The 24,561-nt window shown below is 42.1% G+C and overlaps 3 protein-coding genes across 4 annotated transcripts in view; 2 read left to right on the top strand and 1 right to left on the bottom strand.

Moving 5' to 3' along the window:
* Positions 1-893, bottom strand: part of stx8 (syntaxin 8) — a 42,902-nt gene extending 42,009 nt beyond the window's left edge. The window contains exons 1-2 of the mRNA XM_086157157.1: positions 771-893; positions 97-196 (exon numbers count right to left, since the gene is read on the bottom strand). Of these exons, the coding sequence (XP_086013283.1) occupies positions 97-196; positions 771-787 (117 nt within the window). The 5' untranslated portion in view covers positions 788-893. The remainder of the gene's footprint in view (positions 1-96; positions 197-770) is intronic.
* Positions 894-2,763: 1,870 nt separating this feature from the next.
* On the top strand, positions 2,764-9,378 carry LOC147228853 (TBC1 domain family member 24-like). Of its 2 annotated transcripts, none has more exons than XM_086157153.1 (11): positions 2,764-3,016; positions 3,132-3,289; positions 3,372-3,633; positions 3,756-3,869; positions 4,067-4,483; positions 4,582-4,821; positions 4,905-5,060; positions 7,576-7,639; positions 7,778-7,876; positions 8,036-8,336; positions 8,906-9,378. In XM_086157153.1, exons 1-11 carry the CDS (start codon positions 2,811-2,813, stop codon positions 9,079-9,081), a joined length of 2,193 nt encoding a protein of 730 aa, XP_086013279.1. In that variant the 5' UTR covers positions 2,764-2,810; the 3' UTR covers positions 9,082-9,378. The 2 variants fall into 2 exon arrangements, with proteins under 2 accessions (XP_086013279.1, XP_086013278.1); XM_086157152.1 differs by having other exon boundaries at positions 3,753-3,869.
* Positions 9,379-11,181: 1,803 nt separating this feature from the next.
* Positions 11,182-24,509, top strand: LOC147228852 (uncharacterized). Its single transcript, XM_086156181.1, has 9 exons — positions 11,182-11,373; positions 12,329-12,379; positions 13,531-13,581; positions 14,872-14,922; positions 15,573-16,619; positions 16,993-17,004; positions 17,581-17,648; positions 21,697-21,751; positions 22,775-24,509. The coding sequence occupies exons 2-9, from the start codon at positions 12,331-12,333 to the stop codon at positions 23,881-23,883; spliced, it is 2,442 nt and encodes an 813-aa protein (XP_086012307.1). The 5' UTR covers positions 11,182-11,373; positions 12,329-12,330; the 3' UTR covers positions 23,884-24,509.
* The last annotated feature ends 52 nt before the right edge of the window (positions 24,510-24,561 follow it).

The following is a 24,561-nucleotide window of genomic DNA, read 5'->3' as shown; positions in this document are numbered from 1 at the left end:
TAAACAGACATATTCATGGATAGTAAGTGGCAAACAATGAAAAATAAAATCTTCTGTCCAGAAGATGATGTCCTATTAACCAACACAGCACTTAACCTTTGCAGGCTTTCCCCCCGTTCTCTGCTGTCTGTTCCGCTCATGGATGTTTTCTGCAATTTCTTGCGCCAGTCGACAAGTGGCATCATAATTCTGTAACCTGCAGGGTAAAAAAATATATCCATTTGAGACGACAATAAAATAGCAAAACCTGAAGAGAATTTTATTCATGTATGCGGACACCAAAATCAAGGGATAATTGTTTACGCTCTATTGTAAACAGAACACTCAATTTTTTCCACTGACTGAAACGTAATTGCAATGTAAAGGCTAAACTAACAAAAATATTTGCTTTGTTTGTCTATCATGGATTCTGAGAGAACTAGTATGTCCCTTTAACTGGGTTGGAACCTCTAAAAAGAACCACCCTGTCATTAATTATCTCATCAGCCTTTTCCCTCTTTTTGCCGGAGTCTTACTATAATGTTCTTTGTTTACACCAATCCTTAGATTAGTTGCAAATGATACGAAACAACCGCCCCTGTCTCTCTATTGCATGGAGTTAAAACATACAATTTTGTCCCGTTTGATGGAAAGGATCTTCATTACTACCGGGTTTAAAGGGGGAGTTAGCATATTAGCTAGCACAATGAGAGGAATGCTGTCAAAATCTCGGACTTTGAAACATCATTTATGGGATAGTCAATGCGTGGCTTATCGAAATCGTAAATTACCAGGGATCCTGAGACATTCCGATGAGATGTCAAGAAACTGAAAGAAAAAAAATCCTCTTAGTTTGAACAGTCCGGAGGTAAACACAAGCAAACTACGCTTCCTGTGACTGTGACGTCACAAACGGCACACCAGGAGGGACAAAACACTGGCGGATTTTTCGTTGGCACACAGTTACAGGCTACAATGGGTGGTGGTGCGTTTACTTCAGAAATTTACCAAAAAATATAATATATATATATATGTGTGTATGTATGCATACATAACCAATTCGATAATAACCCCTTCCTTTGAGTTGACAAAATCCTTTAAGTTCTCTTTGGTTAAAATCAAAAGACTTCTCCATGTTTATTTTTTAGTAGCATCTAATGAAGCTGTTCATTCTATTGTGTCTGATGTATAGTGCGCATTTGCCAAAAAAAAAAAGGAAACTTCAATTTTATTGATTCACAATAATAACAATAATAACAATAATAATAATAATAATAATAATAATGAAAATAACAATAATAATAATAATTATAGCAATGACAATATAAATAGAAATGACAACAACGGTAACAATAATAATTATTATTATAAAAATAATTATTATCATTAGTATTATTATTGCTGTTGTTGTTATTATTATTACCGCAGTCTAAAGGCCGTCAGTTATTATTATTATTTTTAATATTATTGTTATTATTATTATTATTATTATTATTATTATTATTATATATTGTAAATAATAATATTATCATTATTATTATTATTATTATTATTATACAATTTAAAACCATTAAATTTTATTACATTTCCTTTATTTATTTCTGTTCATTTCATTTTTTATTCATTTTTATTTCCTGCTGTATGGAGCACCTGGAATAATGCAATTTCCTGGGATCAACAAAGTACTCATAATGTTGATGATTTTATTATTATTTATAATACTATTATCATTAGTGCAAATACAAAGAGGTAACTGTATATTAATTAAGCATACAAAGTAATTGACACACTACTAGATGTATATTATTTTTCATCTTAGTATTATTAGCTCATATGGAGGTAGGGAAGTCAAGTGCACATAGTATTTGCACTTGACTTCCTGTTTAACTTATTTGATAGCCCTTACACTATATGCATAGTGAAAACTGAAAACACAATGTTTTCTACTTGGAACCTAAAAGTAGTTTGTAAAAGGTTTGTGAATGGTCAGTAAATCCTGTGCGGAGCCTCTGAAAGTCATAAGAGACCAGAGACCAATGCTCAAAGAGCAAATAAGAGCTATTGCAAAAAGCCTTTATGGAAAATTGATTCGGAGGAAAACAGGCATGTCCATAAAAGGAGAAATCTTCACTCATCAGACAGAGGAGTTTGTTTTTCTGCTTTATTACATGTGAAGCCCACATATGAGATCAGTGCATCTCGGGGTTTTATGTGTCATAAGCAAACAATGGCTGTGTTTTGATCAAAACAGATATCTGTTGTTTGGAATACAACCTTTGGACGACTTCTCGGAATATACCCATTTGGCATTTTGATGCTCTGCATGAAACAGTTTCAGAGAAAGCAAAAACATACCATTTGCAATGACCTTATTTTGAACAACATATTTTGTAGGCTTACGACAAAACACTCTGTATATTAAAATACATTAAGCCTAGTTGATGAGAGCAGTGTTCTCACCCTGTTTCAAACAGCGCTGATGTGTGTGACATGACATGCATAGCAACCGGCAGCATAGATTCAACGTTACGCGGTCAAATTGTCATAAAATAGTAACAGAAACCGCATAGGAAGATTTTAGTCCTTGAATAATAATAGGTGCTCTCCAGGGAGCAAAGTGAGAAGTAAACACTGTTTTTCCAGGATCAGAAATCAGTGGAACATTTGCCTTGCAATGCCTGAAATCACTACAAACAACCCATACCCCTATGCTGCCATCACATGTCCCTGCCTACGGGCTTATTTAAAGTCCTGATCTTCAGAACGTGCAGCCCGTAACGGGAGCCACTCAGCTTTCACAGCCTGAAGTTATTCAAACAACAGAACTTGAGATGATTCATGTGCAGAGGACGCCAGAGTTCTCCAACTGTGGGAATATGAATTCCGTCTCCGTGCACACGTCCCACGACCAGGACCTGAGCTCGATGGCAGGTGGGGGAAGCAGGCAGAGATCACACTCCTACTACAACCTGGAGGATATGAAGAATTACAGCCTGCAGACAGAAACAAAGGAGACTGACCTAAGACCTCGCTCCAGGTATGCACATGCTTGCGTTTTTCATGCGCTAAGGCTGAATAAAATGCTTACAAAATATGCTAAAACTGGGTGATTTTTCATAACAGCATGCTTATTGAATCAACCGTTTCAACAGGTCTTTCTACAGTTTTGAAACATCCGAGCTTTACTCCCACTATGGCGCGGGAAACTTGACCAGGCTGGGTTCGCTGAAGCAGAGCCTCCCGCCTAACGTGACCAAAAGAGAAAACAAATCCAAGCCGAAAAAGCACTCACCCACACGAGAACTCCATGGTAATGAAGCAATTGAATTTGTCACCATGAGTTTTGAACCGGGTTGTGTATTCATCCATCCACCTTCTTTATTTTGTCTCAGGAAGCAAAGGGAGCCTTAAATCTGTATCCATGATGACCATCTCCGAGTCAGACAACTGGGAGATTTCCTCCTGCTCTGGCATGAAGTACGGGCAATTTGTAGACTGGGAGAGGATCGATCCTGAGGCCGCTGAGCGATACCGGCTGATGTTGACAAGTGAGAGCCAGCGGTTGAAAATGATGGGCCGGGAAGGATTCTGGGCTGTGCCCCACACACTGAGGGCAAAAGCCTACTACCACATCATTCACGGCATCAATTCCAGGTTGATATCGCTTTTGTGAATGCCATTCAAAGCTGTGGATTCATGTAAACATCTGGAAAAAATTAAAAGTGCATTTTCTTTTGGAAGTTCTGAATCATGACTTTGTTTTGAATCTGCAGCAGGTGTGTAACCCCGGACAGAGAGGTTTACCACGAACAAGCCAAAAAGCTGTTTGGGGAGCAGAAACTAAGCAGCCATCCGGTTCCGGAGTACATGGACGCTGGAGAAATACCCAGGTACATTTCCAGGACTATTATGGTCTACTTGATGCATTTGACGTAGTCTTGAATGTGAAATCAAGCTGGTAATATGGAGAAAATAGTAGTCATGATGTATCATTTAGGGAATAAGAAATCCAATCATGAACATGAACAACAACCACGGGAAAATGATAAGCAGCCCTCGCTGGGCTGGCATCTGTTTCTTTTTCTAGATATTGCCTAAACAAAGCCGGCCTGAATTCCGTGAAGAAGATTCTCCTCTGCCTGGGGAGATCTTTCCCAGAGATGAACTTCTGCCCCATCCTCCCTGCTTTGGTCTCCCTCATCTTGCACTTCAGCGAGGACGAGGCCGAGTGCTTCCACAGCGTCTCCCGGCTGATTTGCTTCAACGACCCCAACAAGCGCTACATTGATCAGAACTTCCTCACGTACCGCGCCTCGTGCATGACGTTTGGGGACCTCGCCAACAAGTGCTGCCGAGGCATGCGGAAGCTGATTGCCAGTTCTCATCAGAACCTCTTTGAGTTTTACTCGGACTGGATCATGTGGATCTTTGCGGACCTACCATTCACATATGCCATCAGGGTGCTAGATGTCTACCTGCTTGAGGGCTACAAAGTTCTCTACAGGTTTGTTGCCGCTCTATTTACCTTGTCAGACACCTTGTGAGAAACTAATAGTTGTGACGAATTTAGCCACGTTTTAAAATTACAAATCATACTTGCAGGGTGGCTCTAGCTCTGCTCAGCCTCTACAAGGTGTCGGTGTCGTCCAGGGTAGCAGATGTTGAGGACTTCAGGACCGACATTAAGAAGTTTGTGCAGAATGTGGCTCGTCACTGCACGGAGGAGAACCTTCTGAGAGAAGCGTTCGGGATTCCTATGGCCACAAGGAGAGAGCTCAACCTCCTCTTCTATGCTAATAAAGATTCCCTCATGCAGAAGGGAGTCAGCATCCACCAGAAGAGGTGGGTGAAAACATTTTGTGCCTTTCAAACCAAAAAAGTCAACATCATCCTCTCACAGTCGCTGCTTTGCTATGTCTCTAAAGGCAGTCAGTGGACACGGTGGAATTTAACACCTTGAGCTCCAGTGTTGTGACAGAGACGGAGATGAGGGTCGTCTGGGCTTGGATCCCCGAACGCTTTGCCCTGTTCAGTCCCATTAAGCTGTTCAGCACAGTTGAACAGGAAGGAAATCTGACTTCGTAAGTTGCCCCCCCCACCTCGCAAAACGAGGACTGTGAAAATGTATGAGGAAATTCAGCTACCAAAACAACAAGCAATATGTCCAGATTTTCAAATGTAATCCGTAATCTGGTGACCAACTGCTCTGCTATAATTATGAAGAGAAAAATCAATTTGATGCAAATTATAAGGATAATTAAAACAAAGATATTCAGTCAAGTATTTGCTTTGAGAATACAGAGAAGTATAGACAAGGTCAGAGGGAGCTATTTTGTGCTTTTGTAGACCTAGAAAAAGCATATGACTGCTGACTGCTGAGAGAGGAACTCTGGTATTGTATGAAGAAGTCTGGAGTGGCATGTTAGGCTGGTGCAGGACATGTATGCTCTCTGTGGGACAGTGGTGAGATGTGCTGTGGGTGTTACAGAGAAGTTCAAGGTGGAGGTGGGACCCCATCAGGGATCATCTCTGGAATTGGTGCTTCCAGGCAGGAGGTCTATTGGAAGACCAAAGAGAAGATTTATGGACATAGTGAGAGAGTATGAGGTTTGTTGGTGTGAGAAAGGAGGATACATGGAAAATGTTTATCCCCTAATGGAAAAAGTCGAAAGGAAAGAAGACTCTTAATCACTTGTCCTTAACTCAGGGTTGCCGGAGCCTTTCTAAGCTGTCATGCAACCATTCACACATCTGGGCATTTTAAGGTCTCCAGTGAACCTCCTTCTTTTTTTCTGACTGTGGGAGGAAACCAGACAACCCGAAGGAAACCCATGCAGACACGGGGAGAACATGGAGATTCCACAGAGAGACAGCCCTGGTCGTAATCGAACCAGGGACCTTCTTGCCTCCTGTAAGGCAAAAGCACTACCCACAACACCCTGCAAGACAATGATAGGATTGGAATAGTATTTGCAGTTGCAATTCATTACTTCTCTTTACTGCTTATCCTGCACTAAGGAGCACGGGCTACATATATAAACAAACATTCCCACGTCTGTGCAATTGAAGGGATTTATCTTTTGCTGATCTATTTATCCATCCACTATTAGGCAAAGTCTGGATGGGTGTAACAGGGGCATACGTTCAGGGAGGAAAATTTGGCTGTCATGTGACTCACCGGGACTTCCCGGTTTATTGGTAACCCCTGCCTTTTACCAGGTAGCTGGAAATAAAATGATATGCAGCAAGACGATATGCAAGAAGGAGTTTGCCCCTCACACTCTAAGGTTGCCCAGAAGAAGGCTCTGCTGGAGTTACGAATCACTTATGCCACCCTGGCCTCCACCATGGCAAAAATTTACATCTGCAGGTCAAAGGCTGAGGTATAAGGAGCAGGTGGTCAGGAATGGCCCGCACAGTCTACGATTCTCCCCAAAACGCTCCGAGGCTCCCAACTAAGGCTCCGCAACCACCCTGGTCTGGAGATACAGGGGATGACAGAATGGGAACAGGAACATCAGGGGTGTGGGCAGATATCAGCTGCTGCAACTGGGCAACTAGGGCAACTAGGGCATTAGCGCATCTCGAACCCACCTTGCGGAGGTGTTGCTTGGCCTATATCTGGCCAGATTGTGCTGGGGGGCGTGCGGACCCAACTACAACAGCAACAACTCCGCACCAACAGAGTGAGAGTTCAAGGACTTGTCTGAAGTGCTGGCAGCAGGTGAAGGGTTTGTGATATCCGAAAAAGCAAGAGAGTCAGGCAGGAGACTGCTGGAAAATCTCCCATAGCAAAGAGCAGTCTGGCAAAGTCCAGAGCTGGTACTTATAAGAGTTGATTGCCAGTGATGAGCAGCAGCCCTTTCTCCAGGAGGAGTGAATAAACTGCTGGCTGAGATTGGCAGACTGAGGGGGCAGAGGGAGAATCAACGGAGAAACATTGACTGAATCGTGACTATAAGATTGTTTACATGCAGTAGAGGACATGTGTCATATGAACACAGACAAGACGTTTCCAAGAATTAATGCTGGCAATCAGCTTTTGCGTGTATGACCAGTGACCTCCGTATATTTAGTGTTTATATTCTTACTCACTTAAAATTACAATAATATAATAAGGTCAGGTCATCATGGTTCAAAAGCTGCTGAGTCGTGCATCCTGTCGGCGCAAAACTTCTGTTTCAAGTTTCAGTCATGGGTTTAGTTGCGTAAGAGAGATTCACAATGTGTTTTTACCATCAACATGTTTGCTTTGAGCGTGAGAGTCATTTGCCCTCCGTCAACATATATAGTAACATACATGTTTTTACAAGAAATTGGTGGAATTTATTCAACAATTTCATAAAACCTTTAATTAAAAAAAGTCACATCACAAATAAATACTCCCAAAAAAAATCATGATTTTGATGTATTTATAGACGTGACTTTCCCAATCACCAAAGAGGAACATGTGCTGTAACTGTCCATGTACAGTTCGATTTTAGCAATTTGCATATCCATTCACTTCCTCGGTTACAATTAAAATGTATTTATTATTCAATTCCACCAGGTAGAAATAAATAAAATGCTGTTTTTTTTCTATTTCCTTTTCTAAAGATTCTACTCCCATGTGGAAGGACATGAACCTGCAGTCTTGGTTATCAAAACTATGGATGAAGAGGTAACATTTTTTATTTTTCAAGTAAATCCAATGTGACACGCATTTCCTCTTGGTTTCATTTCATGTTCAAAACATTGTCGACTTCAGCGATTCATTCATGAAAATAAAAACACGTCTTCTGGAATTCTCATTTCCCAGGTCTTCGGTGCATACTTGTCAACAGATATGATTGAGAGAGGAAAATGCGAATCTGATGGACTCACATATTTTGGCACCGGAGAATGTTTTGTTTTCTCGGTGAGCCATCCTTGAGGGTGTTCGTAACATATACTCAGATATAATTCCAAAAATATGAATTGCATGAATGATAATAAATTTAACAATTATATTGATATGGTTTCTAAACGAAAATATGCATCAATATGAAAGAAAAAAAAATCTGACTTGTGCTTTCAGCTTCGTCCCGGCATGGAGCGGTACCAGCAGACGATGATTAACATCATGACCAAGAGAGCTTCACCTCAACAGGCTAAAGTCAGCAGCTGTGTCCCCTTCCAAGAGACCAGTGGTTCAAGATCCTCCATCACTACCAACATGACCCTGACCTGTCCTGCTGGAACGCCCCAGGACCCCAGCTACCTGACCATACCTTTCACTGCCTTATCAGAGGAACCCAGAACTGCTAAAGAACCCAAGAGACCCAAAGAACATGAACCCGCCATGTTCGTAGCAGGCAGCGACAACCAGCTCATTATTGGTAAGGCTAACACGTCGTGATAAAGATTCTAGATGACTTCTGACAACAAGACAACATAATGTGGGAGAAAGTGAGCTGTTGATAAAATTCTGAGCAATTTGCCTTCAATGTTCTGATTTGCAGGTGGTGAATGACTCTCAAGTCATTTTTACTGACACATGAATCATGATTTCTCATCTCTATTGAAACGTTAACTGCAAATAAGAGACTAAACAACACGGCACTATTGCCAAGTTAATCAATTACCCCCTTGAGAAGTACAACAGCCCTGGTTTCTTGCAGCAAGTGAATCAGTAGCTATCCTCCATGCAAAACAAACAAGTCACTCGGTAACTCAATGAACAACATGCTCAGTAGCTCACAACAGCTGTCCCCACTCACAAAATGAACAAGTCGCTCAGTAACTCACTGGACAAATCATTCAGGAGCTCAGAGAAGCCGCCCTACTTGGAAACTGTGGCTCAAATGACTTAACAAAAAAAAAAAAATCAATTCTCCGGGCAAATGACTCATATAAACTTGAGTCAGTAAAAAGAATTGCGTTTCCCATGACTGTTGTCTTCTTTCAGGTGGCGATGGAGGCCACGCTCTCCTGCTGCATGAAGACCTCCAGGGAGGATACACAGAGTTTTGTGAGACATTCAAGAGCATGCCGCTCTGCAAGGGACATTTCAAGATCCAATCCCTGGAAGTCTGGGGTGTCCAGAACTCTATCTCCTTTTCTCACTGCTTGCCCTCTCAATAAAATAACAGTGTCAAGCACATCTGTAGCTACAGTATAGACATTTTGTTTTACATTGCACTGCCATTTCTTCAAAATAATCCGTCATTTTCCTTTGTCTATTTTTTGGAGAAAATGTACTTCATGTGTTTCTATTTGCACCCACACCCACAGACCCACGCACAAACACACACACACACACATCATCTACGACAGGAAAAGAGCTGTTTTTTTGTGTGAGCCATGTTTTAGATGGTTCCTGCATTATTCATGAATAATATCCTACCTGCCTAATTTCAAATAAAAGAAACCGTCTTTTAATCCTGACTTTCTCCTTCTTTTTTTCACTACCTTATATGATTTATTTTCTCACGTATAAATGACAAGTTTCTACATTCACATCATAGTAGAGTCCTGATTGCGTAATCCAATCTAAACATATGCATGTGCAAAGTTGGCAGGTAAATATAGTCATATATATGGCAACTTTCAGAGAAGCAAGGTCATATTTATAAAGAGCTTTTTGGGTGAATGTTTGCAAAGTCATAACGTGAATAATATCGCCCTGTGATCGAAATGAATAAAACCTAGCCCAAGTAGGAGATCAATGATGTTATGGGATGCTGAGCCAGAGGATGTACATATCAGGTTAAACTTAGGGGTCAAAGCTCAGAAAATCACATTTTGAAAAAAAACAAACAAAAAAACTTGCTGCAAGTCCCTCATTATTCTCAGTGATAATGGGAAGGAATACAGAATAGAACAGCCTGTTAACCAACAAAGAATGTATCAAATGTAATGGTGTGGGAGAAGAGTGGGCTTTACAAATGGCTAATAACTTGAGGAAAAATTGTAAATGCTGTTTTAAACAAATCATTCCTGTTGTAAAGTGATTGAGGATTTGAAATAATATGGAAACATGAGCAAGCAGAGAGCTTTTCTTTTCGTTTTTGACTGAAGACAGAAAGAAGGAAGAGAGAGATGTATCTTTGTCTACTGAAGATTTGAGAAGTCACCCAAATAAGATAGTCTTCAGAGGCCATTGGAAGGGAAAAAGAGGGAAAGAAATGGGGTTGAGAGGCAGTTTAAGTGAAAGTTACACTGTTTAATGCCAAAAATAATGCCTGACAGCAATGTGGATATAATGTGACTGAAGACTTAAGCAATAAGGAAAAAAAATGGTTGATCTTGTGATTGATCTTGTCAGTGGATAGATGGATAACACAGTTGGATATATTCGAAATGTAAGAAAACCAAATAACTGTGCAGCAAACACAACTGGAATGCTGGCTATTGTGGTGCCATTACAGTAGATGACATCCGATCTTAAAAAAGAAAAATCATTTTGAGTTGACATTCATGAAGCCTGCATTGCACCACAAGGGGCTCATTGTGCTGCAGTGCAGGCCTCATGATGGCAACATCAGCTTGACCAGATGCTTTATCATCTATAATAGCTTAGATGAATTTTCGAGACTGCATCAAAAAGAACCAGCTTCTTCTCAGTAAATGGGGTTAGGGTATTGAGGAATGACAATGCATGCCAAACAGGCTCGGAGTCAGAACTGAATCATGAAATGAAAGTAATCATGGGAAGCAAAGAAAAATCCATGAGATATTAGGGGTGACTTTTTGTTACTTTGCTAAATCCCAGCTTGTCACAATATTGACCAAAGGTGGAAAGTGGGAGTGGAAAATTCCTTGCAAAAAGTTATTTTCCTGATTAACGTTGGGACATAGAAAGGAGCAATATAACGCAAGTGTTGTAAAGCATCCATCCTAACTTAAAAAGTAAATCGTCTTGGTGGAATGTAATTCCTTACAGCCTGATACAAATAAGACACTGCATCAAGTTGAGGAAATGTGGTGTAGAATGATGATATCTGAGAAATGTACACATGAATTCACAATTAATATGCACAGCAGAATTCTTGGCTTCTATCTATCTATCTATCTATCTATCTATCTATCTATCTATCTATCTATCTATCTATCTATCTATCTATCTATCTATCTATCTATCTATCTATGAATGACTCCCGTCTTTCTAAAGGGACTGCTATTCCACGCCGAGACAGTAGGTGGCACTAGTGAGTCTTGGACGCAGCTGGTCGACCGCTTTTCGGGGGAAAACCCGAGAGGAAAAATAACCAGGACAAAATATATCCTAAAAGGAAAATAACCGGAGAAGTATGGATGATGTATGCGAATGAGAATGAGGAGTAAACGCTATTCAGCCATGAAATATAAATAAGGCGTAAAGTGAAGAAGAGTCCACCGACAGAGGTGCCAGACCCCGGGGAGAAGAGACGCCTGGTAGGTCTGAGCACCGACACAGCGGCTCCGCTGCAAGCTAGCCGAGTTAGCCGCAAACCTCTCCCGACGTGGACTTCTGGTAACGTCCGGCGGTCGGTTCACGATTCTCGGTGTCCTCTCATCCAAAACGTCCGCCACCCGCAGCTCAAATGCCACGGTTCTCGTTCAAGTGTGTCCTCAAACCAAAGGCTTACAGTGAGACTTTCGGACGACATTCAAAAAGGATAATTTGTATTTATCAAGTCTCTGGATAGAATAAATAATGAGAAAAAATAACGCCTGATATCAACATAAAAGCTCGTCTTTTTCAACTCCTGAAAAAGTGAATGATAATGCGTCTGTATTTGCAAGATATACCTTACCAATATTATTCAATGTAATTGTGTAAATAAGTAAACAATAGATCCCTCATAATTTTGTTTAAAAAAGGTGTTTCCGATTGCCCAATAAATCAGTACAAAATTATTTGCAAGCGATATCCTTGAAATTGTGCTGCATTAACACAACAGCTGTGTGTCCCCGTCATCTAAGCACATAAATGGTCCAATGAAAAATAATGAAAACTGTGCATTTTTACTCTTTCTAATATTCCACCCAAGCAACTTGCTTCTGTGCTTCTCTGAAATTGCAGAATCTGAGTGTGAAGACTAGTCCATCTCTACATTCTTTAACAGTAAAGTGCAGAAACACAGAAACGTAACCAAAGCAATTGAATTAAATTCAAAACATAGTGAATGCAGTGTTCTTCTAAAAACACATGTGCCTGATTTTGTGTTTTGCATAACATATCATGCACTCCAATCTTATGCACTCACAGAAAAGACAGTGCAAAGGCTGTTCTGTGCCTTCATTGTGGGAACGAGCATGTACCAAACTGTGAAGTTAAGAATTATAATTCATTTAATTTTAGTGTGCTTTCTGTGTGTCTTTTGTTGTGTTTGAAATTCTCTTCCAGTCATGGGCCCAGGTACATCACCAGTTTCTGAAATGGATTCTTCAGAGGAAAGTAAGAATTTGTGCACTGCTGTATTTAAGTTGTAGATCAGTAATTGCGTTCAAATTTCATTTGCTCTGTTTAAACAATCCAAAAAGTGTTTCATTTTTGAATTTCCATTTACCGTAGATATAGAAGTGATGGGTAGGGTGATAGATGAGGTTAGACAGGAATCTCCAGAGAGAAAGGGAGCAGGGGAGAACTTCTAGAGAGGTGGAGTTATGCCTTGGAAAGACGATGAGTGAAGCAACAAGAGAATAAGTGTCTGTGAATGTGAAGGACCCAGACAGAATCCTGAGGCTTCATAGATTGGAGATAAAGAAGGTGAAGGACTTTCAGCACCAAGAGTCAACAGTCCAGAGCAACTGAGATTGCAATGTTGTCTGGTTTAGAGACACAGAAGAAAGGACATGATGCAGCAGAAATGGAAATGTTTGGGTTCTCTTGAGGAACAAGGAGGATTGAGAGGATCCGGGATAGCCCGCCAAAGATTGGTACATAATGCATACTTGACATGAATGACTGAATGATTGGATCAATGAATGTGGGAGCTCAAACAAGAGATTATTTCATTTTTGGAGCAACTTGAGAACATTTGAGAATATTCCTGAGCTGAATGACACAGATTGGCTTTTTGATTTGGCCTTTACCGTGGACATACTGACACGCATGAATGAGCTGGATGGGAAGCTACAAGGGAAGAACCGGTTTGTGCATGAAATGCAAGCAAACGTCAGAGCCTTCAAAACCAAGCCAGTTTTATTTTCAAAGAAAATGTCAGACAATGTTGAGACAAATGTCAGAGGAGTCTGATATATACTGTTAACAAATGCGTTTTTTTTTTTTTTTTTTATATGTATCGTATCTTGTGCTGACCCTGCCCCTCTGTCAAATTTTAAAAGTCAATGCGGCCCCTTAGCCAAAAAGTTTGCCCACCCCTGGTCTAGAGTAAGACCAGAGAGGAGGTTTATGGATGAAGTGAAAGAGGACATGAAGTGAGAGAAGATGATTAAAAGGATAGAGTTCAATGGAGGCAGGTGATGTGACTGTGGCGACCCTTGAGGGGAACAGCCCAGAGAAAAAAAAAGAAATATACACAGAACTAAACTCTATGTTTTTGTGTGTGCATGTCTTGTAATGGGTTGTTTGAAATTTTCTTTCAGCCATGGGTCGAGGTATATCACCGGTCTCTGATATCGATTCGGCAGAGGAAAGTAAGTATTGATGCAACTTTTTTTTTTTTGTAGTTTTAGGTCAGTAATTGCATTCATATTTAGAATGCGAGCAGGTTGCAGCAGGTGGGGAAAAGTGTCAGGATGATAAGAGTATCAGCCAGAATGAAAGGAAAGCATTGAAGATGGAGATGAGAGCAATAATTGTGTCTGGATTGCTGCGGTGTGAGCTTCCCTTCCAGGCAGGAGGACTCGAGGACGACCAGAGAGGAGCTTTATGGATAGAGTGAAAGAGGACATGAAGTGAGAAAAGATGATTCAGACAACAACAACAGCATCAGGGATGACAAAGGGCAACATCAAGGAACAGTGAGGGGGAAAAATACGGATCTGCATCAGGGTGGGATGAACTGTTGGCTGAAGGAGCTGCGCATCAGCCACAGCTTGTCATGCAGGGGGTGGGAAGGATTGTCCAGGATAGCTCCCAGTTTGTCCTTCACTCTGCCCACTACCACCGATTGAAGGTGGTCCAGGTTCAGTCCCACCACCGAGCGGACTTTCCTCACTATCTAATTGAGCCTATTGACCGCACCAGTCCTGGCACCACCCCACTATACCGAAGAAGAGTGTGCTGGCTACCACAGACTGGTAGGTCTTGAGGAGCCCGCTACGGATGCCAAACGACCTCAGTCTCCTCAAGAAGAACATCCTGCTCTGACGCTTCCTCTACAGTGAATCAGTGTTGTGTGACCAGTCCAGTTTGTTGTTGATGTGGACCCCAATCTGTATCGGTGTTCAGGGGGATGGGGGGCAGGGATGATCTTGGGGGGGGGGATACTGTCAGATGGGAGAGTAAAGGTTGTGTGTATGTTAATGTTTCCATGGATGTAGTTGGGGGCGGGGGGGGCTGTCTGGAAGCTTCCGGTGGCCAGCCACAGCCACAATCACCTGTCTCCACTGAGGCAGTTGATTGTGGCTGTGGTGATCCCCAAGGGGAGCAAAACAAAAATAGGAGTACATTATTTGGGGTCCAAAAACATCCAGCAGGTTAATTGGCAAAAATTGGGAAAGTTGTCCTGAATGAATGAATGAATGAGTGGGTGAGTGAATGTTGTCTGTCTTTGTGTCTTTATGTGACACTGTGATTGACTGTCGACCAGTCGAAGATGTATCCCGCCTCTCGCCCGATGACAGCTGGGATAAGCTCCAGCATCCCCCGTGACCCTGACTGCAGGATAAGCGGCAGATGATGGATGGATAGAGAAACAGAACTAAACTTTGTTTTTATGGATGCATGTCTTGTAATGTGTTGTGTTTGTAATTTTCTTTCAGCCATGGGCAGAGGTATATCACCGGTCTCTGATATGGATTCTGCAGAAGAAAGTAAGTATTGGTGCAACTTTTTTTTTTTTTTTTTTTTTAAGTTTTAGGTCAGTAATTGCATTCATATTTGGAACGCCAGCAGGTTGGATCAGGTGGGGAAAATGGTCTGGGTGCTAAGAGTATCATCCAGAATGAAAGGAAAAGCATAGAAGAGGGAGGTGAGAGCAATAATGGTGCCTAGTTTGCTAAGATTTGAGCTTCAGGCAGGAGGACTAAAAGGAGACCAGAGAGGACGTGTATGGATGGAGTGAAAGAGGAAAGGAAGTGAGTCAGTGTGAAAGAAGATGATTTAAAAAATACTGATTGGCTGTGGCAATCAGAAAAGAAGAAGAAATATACACAGAAGTGAACTTAAAATGATATTAGTAGCAAGGATGACATCCTACTGTCACTTCCTTGTTTTACTATTCATTGCTCTCATAAAATTGGGGCTGTTTCGACGTCTTTAAGCTTGTCTAAAATTAATCTACACACAGCGAACAATAATAAATACATTTAATGTTTCTACATTTTTTAACACATGTAATCATTTAATTCAAGCCTCTCGGCTGACATAAAAAAATCCCAATTTAAATACTGACTGATGGTCTCTATTTTGGGCTGACAACAAAAATAATATGTAGTATAATATGATTTGTATTTTTTCTCAGTTGCAGAAGACGTCAGTCTGAAGGAAATGTTAGGCTCCCATTGTAATGAATCTGAGCTGCAGATCTCCAAGCAGAGCAACCGATCAGACAAGTGCTACCCATGCACTGTTTGTGGCAAGACGTTTGACCGACCGTCCAAGTTAGAGAGGCACAAGCCGGTGCACACAAAGCAGCCAAAGATCCTGCATCAGTGTGAGCATTGTGAGAAGAGTTTTACGCAGTTCGAGAGGCTGATCCGACACCAGAAAAGCCACAACAAGACGAACAGACACCCCTGCCCCGACTGTGAGAAAGTGTTCAACAGACCCTCGAGGCTAGAGAGGCACAAACGCACACATTCCAAGAAGCCCAAGGTGCCTCACCAGTGCTCGTACTGCATGAAGACGTTCAATAAGCTGTACAAAGTCATCCGCCATGAGCGGATGCACACCGGCGAGCGACCCTTCACTTGCTCCATCTGCGGGAAAGGATTCTCCGAGTCGAGTCGCTGTATTGCGCACGAGAAGAGACACAGGGAGGAGCCGGAGAAGCCGCACTGCTGCGCCGATTGCGGCCGGCGTTTTACCAATGCCTCGGAGCTGCGACGGCACTTAATCTCACACACACGAGAGAAGCGTTTCAAGTGCACGCTGTGCGAGAATCGCTTCTCGCGCTCAGAGGAACTCAAAAGACACATGTGGAGGCACACCGGGGACAGGCCGTACAAATGCGTCATCTGCAACAAGGGGTTTTATTCGCGCAGGGATATGAATGTTCATGGTTTGACCCACTCCGGAGAGAAACCTCACCTCTGCCCTGTGTGCGGTAAAGGCTTCTCACAGCTGGGCAATATGAAGGAACACGAACAGAACGTGCACATTAAGTCAGAGAAATACATTTGTAAAGAATGTGGGGAGACCTTCACGCGCTACAAGTCAATGTTGAAGCACAAGCGGACGCACACGCAACCTACCTTTGGCCCAGCTGCAGCCGCAGGTTTTCCTGGAGGACAGACGGAGGCACCCAAAGACATTGCAGTCTTCAACGGACTGCCCGAGGATCCGAGCAGCTGAATGTATGAAATCCACGCACGATGAAAGTTTTACACTTAATTTCCCCTTTGGTGCCATCGTCAAGCATTCATATTTCAAATCACTGATTAGAAGCTTTATGGGTATTTGCATATGATGGATGTTAAATCACGTTGCCAAAAACATCTTGAAAGAACATTTGAGACGTTTGATTAAGCATGTTGTTGCACGAAGTGCAGCTGTACTTATCAGTCAATACAGATTTACGTTCACCTTTAAAAGGTAGTCATGTGCGTGACGTGCGTCAGAACCTGTCCGTCAAGAGATGTTTTAAATTATGTTCTATATTTGTAATGGCTGAGGTACAGATCGCTGTAATTTAACCTTTTTTTCAAATCTCGCCCTTACAGTGTATGTCACAGGTAAGTACTGACTCCACTGCAGGATTGTATAGAGCGAGACACTCCCATTCTGTTCATAAATATATATATCTGTGTAAGATGTTCTCAGTTTTTTTAAGTGCGATTCGTCAAGGTTTGACCAATGAAACAGTAATAAAAATTTTCAGAGAATAATCTAACGACCAATAAAGTAATTTCATATAATAGCATTTAAAATGCTATAATGCATTGTTGTTTTTTCGCCTTGAGTTCCGTCAACAAAGACGTTTGTGACATTTAACAGGAAGCTGCGGGGGAGAGGTAACTTTGGACTTAATTAGTGCACAATAGTGACAATAGTAATCACAATAATAAACACTGATAAACCATAGTTGATGTGACTCCTGACAAATATGAATTGCATGATTGATTGTCAGTTTTACAACCATATTGATTGGTTTCTGAATGAAAATGTGCATCACTGTAAAAGAAAAAAAAATGTGACTTGTGCTTTCAGTTTCGTCCCAGCCTGGAGCAGTATCAGCAGAGAATGGTCAACATCATGACCAAGAGCTTCCCCTCAATGGGCTCAAGTCAGCAGCTTTGTCCCCTTCTAAGGGTCCAGTAGTTCAGGATCCTCCATCATCGCCAACATGACCCTGACCTGTCCTGCTGGGACCCCCGAGGTCCCCAGCTACCTGACAATACCTTTCACTGCCTATCAGAGAAATCAAGAACTGAAGAGCTGAAGAACCCAAGAAACCCCAAAGACATGAACCCACCATGTTCATAGCAGGCAGTGACAACCAGCTAATTATTGGTAATGTAAAGTGAACACACTTTGATGAAAAATATAGATGACATTGGACGACTAGAAGACATCACAGTGTGGGAGAAAGTGAAAGAATTTTGATGAATTTGTCTTCAATGTGCTGAAATGTGAACAAATCCTGAGAGTGATTTATATTTAGTCACGACTTCTTGTCTCTAAAGTTTATAGATTTTTAATCTGAGTGTAAAATTGAAATAATGAAAAACACTGCATTTCTCCTTTTTGATAACACGTAATACAAGGATTCATATGGCCCTCAATGTTTTGTACTTCTGAATTATATTACTGTTAGTGTTATTTTCCTGTTCACATGTTTTGAATTTAGACGTTCAAAGTGACCATTTTATTGTGGATAATTTGTACCGGTAATATCTTTCTGAAGGTTTTTTTCCCCCTGACAGAAGTTTTCTTCATTCTATGTGGTATTCAAATATGAATGACAAAGTGATTTTGGTCAAAACTAGCTTTGTGTTCTCTGTTAAGGCTTTAAAAGTATGCCAATTTGCAATAAAAAAAATCATGAAATAGTTCATATGCATTTAATGTTAATGGTTAAAATAACGTCATGCTGAATGGTCCATTGCCAAGGACCGTGCCCACCACCAGCATGGACGGTTCACACTCCTACCCTCCGGCCGGAGGTGCAGGGGTAACGACACGATAAAAAAACTCGTTCTACCCAACTGCCATCAGACACTTACAGCTGGCACTCATTCTCCTTGCACATGGAAAGTCTACCGGCTCTTTAATTTGCATTGGAATTGCACTCATCCTTGCACCTGCACTTTGTGAGTTGCACATCAACCTGCACTCAAACATCTTATTGCACTGTACTCTACTCACTGTTTTATTGCAATGTTCACATTCATATCTATAATCATATTTATAATGACGTTTACGCTCTTCTACCAGCACATATACCAATCCACTGCTTACAGCAAAGTAGGAATTTCACTGTGCAGGGAAACACGTTTCTACACTGTACATGTGACAATAAATGTCATGAATCTTGAATCTTGGTTGGCCCTCACACATTTCCACCTCACCAACTGTGGCCCTCTTTGCAAAAGGTGTGGACACCCCTGCTATAAATTCGGTCACTGACCCATCCCTGCTATTGCTATTTAGCTAACTGCATATAAGAGACATAACAGCATTTACTCTCTTATTTGCAGATACATGATGGACTCCTAGGTGAAGTGGAGGATCGTGTGCCTGTCGATCCTTCCCATGGAGGATGCTGAAGACATCTACGTAATTGGAATTATGAGAACAAGTATGCTGTTGTTTGAAGCCAGCCATTTCCAAAATTGGGAAGTCGTTGGCAATAATTTTGGCCATCAAGCAGCTGCTCATCATGGTTGATGCAATGCGCAGGGCTGCCAAAACTGAGACTCAAATGATAGGTGAACACTGTTGTAGACAGGATGAACGCTTTTCAAGAATGAATGCCAACTTGGAGAAGTTGACAGTTGGGCTCAATTTGGACGATTGGATCAACGTCACCGGAAGAACCAAAGAGACTTAAGATAGACGGAAAATCACAGTGGCGACCTGAAGCCAAAACACTTATCTTCATCGGCTCCTCATGCTGACCATGGAAGTCTGGTGTCTCTCCATTTGCAGACAAGATGCCCCCTCAACGTCCCTCTCCAACTGCGAACTTTGTCTCAGTATCAGAACTCTCCAAGGTCATCTCCATGGCAACGGCCGCGTCTTCGTCATCAGAGACATTGGGTGGGACTGAGTGGAGAGGAAGTCCACGGGCTTACATATACACACCTCTCAACTCGACGCCTTCTTGGCTCCCAAACCCCCTCTTGCTCCATGTTGCAGCCTGTTGCAACAGCTCACCTGCTGCTGTAACACACAAATATCCCCTTGGGGATCAACAAAGTATCACTCACACACAAAATGAACGAGTCACTCAGTAACTCAATGAACAAATCTCTCAGTAGCCCTAAGTAGCTGCCATATTCAGAAAACAGGTGACCAACTCTGTGACTGAACTAACTCAGAAAACCAGAGTAACTCATATGAGCTCGAGTCAATGAAAAAAATCGAGTTCCCAATGACAATTGTTTTCTTTCAGGTGATGATGGGGGAAACGCTCTCTTCCTGCAGGAAGACCTCCAGGGAGAATACAAGGAGATGTTTACGGGCATGTCACTCTGCAAGGGACATTTCAAGATCCAATACCTGGAAGTCTGCGGTGTCCAGAACTCTATCTCCTTTTCTCACTGCTTGTCCTCAGTAAAATAACAGTGTCAAACCAATTTAAAGCTACACTATACACGCAGTATAGTGGTTTGGTTCTAATTGGTTCGAGGTTGTCTATTTATTTATTGTTTTTTCGAAAATGTACTTTATTTGCACACAGACACACACAGTATAGGCTGACAGGAAAAGAGCTGTATTTGGTGTGAAATAAAATAACGCAAGTGTTGGGAAAACTTATAACTTATAAAGCAAATAGTCGCAGGAGAATGTCAGATAGATGGCATCTATCTATCTATCTATCTATCTATCTATCTATCTATCTATCTATCTATCTATCTATCTATCTATCTATCTATCTATCTATCTATCTATCTATCTATCTATCTATCTATCTATCTATCTATCTATCTAGTTGATGTGACTCCCGTCTTTCTAAATGAACTTTTATTCCACTCCGGGACGGTAGGTGGCGCTAGTGAGTCTCAGACGAAGTTGGACGGCCGCCTTTGGGGGAAACTCTCGAGGAAAAAGAAGCAGGAAAAAAAGAATGCTAAAAAAAAGATGCGGAGAGGGAAAAGAAACGGAGAAGCACGGATGGAATATGGGGCGAATGAGAAAGAGGAGGAGTAAATTGTATTTAGCCATTAAATGTAAATACGGTGTAAAGTGAAGAAGAGTCCATTGACCGAGGCGCCAGCCCCCGGGGAGAAGGGACGCCTGGTAGCCTGGTAGGTGGGACTACCGACACATTTTCCCCTCGCCTTACCCCGCAGCGGCTCCGCTGCTAGCCGAGTTAGCTGCAAACCACTCCCGGCGTGGACTTCTGGTAACGTCCGGCGGTCGGTTCACGGTCCTCGGTGTTCTCACCGGAGCCGCCGGCGTCTTCCAAAACGTCCTCCAACCTCGGCTCAAATGTTGCAAATTCTCTTTCTGCGTGTTTCGATAACCAAAGTCTCATATCAAGAATCTTTGAAGTGACTCTAAAATATTGTTATTTCAATACATCTCTAATAAACAAGTCTCTAAGTAGAATAAATAATGATAGAATAACGGCTCTTTTCAAATTAAAAGCCCGTTTTTTTCAAGTCCTGGAAAAATCAAAACAATTAATGAATGCTACCTCGTCTGTTTTATAAAACCGTATATATCTATTCATTTTGCAAAATATATCTCCCGTAATAATGTAAAAACTGTTTCCGGTTGCTTGGCAGATCTGTATGAGTCTTTGCAAGAAGTATCTTTTAAATTGTGTGGCACAAACATAACAGCTATTTCGGTAACGGCTTTGTGCGAGTAACGTAGTGTGCGAAGTGTCAACTGAAGCACATCAATGGTCCAGTGAAAAACAATGAAAAACATGTATTTTCACTCATTTTTAATACCCCCAACCAGTAAACTGGCTTCTGTACAGGTGGTTCTTACGGAAAAAATGTGCCTGATTTTGTGTTCTGCTTAACGTATCACGCACTCCAATCTTGTGCACTATCAGAACACAAGGTGCAAAGGCTGTGTAAGTGACTTCAGCATAAGGTTGCACATCGTATTATTGAATGCCTAGTTTGTGCTTGACAAACGCGTACCAAGCTGAGAAGTTATTTATTAGATATTAATTCATGTCATTTTCATGTATGTTTATGTGTGTGTGTGTCTTGTGTTCGGTATTGTTTGAACACTTCTTTCAGTCAGCCATGGGCCCAGATATATCACCAGTTTCTAAGATGGATTCTTCAGAGGAAAGTAAGTATTGGTGCATCTTTTTTTTTTTTTTTTTTTTTTAGTTTCAGGTCATGCAATGTTGTGGTCTGTAGTGAGAGCAGGAAACAGGTGGAGGAACATCTACAGAGATGGAGGTATACCCGGGAAAGCCGCAAGCTTTCACATTCACATGTGAATGTGGAGAACCCAGATGGACAGGTGAGGCTACATGGAGTAGAAATAAAGAAGGTGAAGGATTTTCAGTGCCTAGAGTCAACAGTCCAGAGCAACTGAGAGTTTGAAAAGGAGGTGAAGAAATATGTGCGAGCAGGTTGAAGCAAATCGGGAAAATTGTCCTGGATGATAAGAGTATCAGCCAGAATGAAAGGAAATCTGTAGAAGACAGAGGTGAGAGCAGCAATGGTGTTTGGTATAAAACATTGAGGAAAAGGCAGGAAGAAGCAGAGGTGGAGATGTTAAAATTCTCTTAAGACTGAGGAGGATGGAGAGAGTCAGGAATGGGTCCACCAGAAGGAAAGCTGATGTTAGATGTTCTGGAGATAAAGTCAGACTGAGATGGTTTTGACATGGACAAAAGATGGACAGTGAAGATCTGGGGAGAAGGATGCTGAGGTTGTAGCTGCCCCGCTGGAGGTCTTGAGGAAGACCAGAAAGGAGGTGAAAGAGGACATGAAGTGAGTTGATGTGAGTGAAGATGGTACAGAGGATCGGGTTAGATGGTCATTGATTGGCTGTGGCGAGCCCTAAGGGGGAGCAGCCAAAAGGAAAAGTAGAAGTATATACAGAAGTGAGCATTAGATTATATTACCATTAACCTACATTTTCTAGTATTAGTGACTTCCTTTAGCTTGTGTAAAATTAACTTACACACAATGAACAATAATTAATACATTTAATATTTTAACATTTTCCGAACACATGTAAGTATTAAATTCAAGCCTCTCCTGGCTCACATAACAGACAATCTCAATTGGAAAACTGACTGATGGTCTCTGTCTTGGGCTGCCAACAAGAATAATGTAATTTAATTTGTATTTCCCTCAGGTGCAGAAGACGTCAGTCTGAAAGAAATTTCAGACTCCGATTACAATGAATCTTCTACGGACTCTGAGCCGGAGAACTCCAAACAGAGCAACCGATCAGACAAGTGCTACCCATGCACCGTTTGTGGCAAGACGTTTGACAGACCGTCCAAGTTAGAGAGGCACAAGCCAGTGCACACAAAGAAGCCAAAGACCCTGCATCAGTGTGAGCATTGTGAGAAGAGTTTTACGCAGTCCGAGAGGCTGATCCGACACCAGAAAATCCACAACAAGACGAACAAACACCCCTGCCCCGACTGCGGTAAAGTGTTCAACAGGCCTTCCAAGCTAGAGAGGCACAAACGCACACACTCAAAGAAACCCAAGGTGCCTCACCAGTGCTCGTACTGCATGAAAACGTTTGATAAGCTGTACAAAGTTGTCCGCCATGAGCGGATGCACACCGGCGAGCGGCCCTACACCTGCTCCGTCTGCGGGAAGGGATTCTCCGAGTCGAGCCACTGCATTGCGCACGAGAAGAAACACGGGGAGGAGCCGGAGAAGCCGCACAGCTGCGCCGATTGCGGCCGGCGCTTCGTCAAGGCCTCGGAGCTGCGACGACACTTAATCTCACACACACGGGAGAAGCCCTTCAAGTGCACGCTGTGCGAAAGCTGTTTCTCACGCTCGGAGGGACTGAAAAGACACATGAGGAGGCACACCGGGGACAGGCCGTACAAATGCGTCATCTGCAACAAGGGGTTTTATTCGCGCAGGGATATGAATGTTCATGGTTTGACCCACTCCGGAGAGAAACCGCACCTCTGCCCCGTGTGCGGGAAAGGCTTCTCACAGGTGGGGAATATGAAGGAACACGAACAGAACGTGCACATTAAGTCAGAGAAATACATTTGTAACGAATGTGGGGCGACCTTCACACGCTACAAGTCACTGACGAAGCACAAGCGGATACACACGGGGGAGAGGCCATACCTATGCCTCACCTGTGGCCGCAGATTTTCCTGGAGTCATTGTCTAAGCCGACACCGGAGGACTCACTGTCACGGACCGGCGGAGGCACCAAAAGACATCGGAGGCTTTAACGGACCATCCGAGAATCCGAGCAGCTGAAAATATGAAGTCTGTGAAGGATGGAAGTTTTATATTTCATTTCCCTTGTGGTACTACAATCGAGCATTCATATTTCAAATCACAGATGAATAGCTTTTTGCTCTTTTCATTGACTCATGTTGAATTCATCGTCGAAACACACCGGACCGGCTCCAGAAACATCATCCACTGCCAGTATTTTATTGACATCTGATGGCTGCTAGAATCATTTTGCCAAAAACATCTTGAAAAGAATGTTTGCCGTTTACACGAGGTGCAGCTGTACTTACCAGTCAATACAGATTTATGCTCACCTTCAAAAGTTAATAATGCTTGTGCATGCAGCTCATCTGCAGTTGTCCGTCAAGAGTTATGTCAAATTATTCCCAATAATAGTAATGGCTGACATGCACATCTATTGGACTTCATAATCTTTCTTCAAAATCCCGCCCTTACTTTGTATGTCACAGGTTAGTACTGACTACTGCAGGATTGCATTGAGCTAGAAACTCCTTTTTGTTCATAAATATATATCTGTGTAAGATGTTCTGTTTTTTTTTTCTGTGCGGTCCGTCGAGGTTGGAGCCATGAAAATCATAACATTTTTTGGGGAAAAATGACTCCAAATAAAGTTGTTTCATACGATAGCATTTCATATATTGTTCTGCCTTGAACACTGTCAAAAAGGAAGCTTAAGAT

Source organism: Fistularia commersonii, chromosome 12 (genome assembly GCF_037954325.1).
Source record: "Fistularia commersonii isolate RoL2024-O1a breed Wild chromosome 12, RoL_Fcom_v1.0, whole genome shotgun sequence".
Classification (NCBI taxonomy): Eukaryota; Metazoa; Chordata; class Actinopteri; order Syngnathiformes; family Fistulariidae; genus Fistularia; species Fistularia commersonii.
Note: the sequence above shows the minus strand (reverse complement) of the source record. Positions and strands in the feature narration are given on the sequence as shown.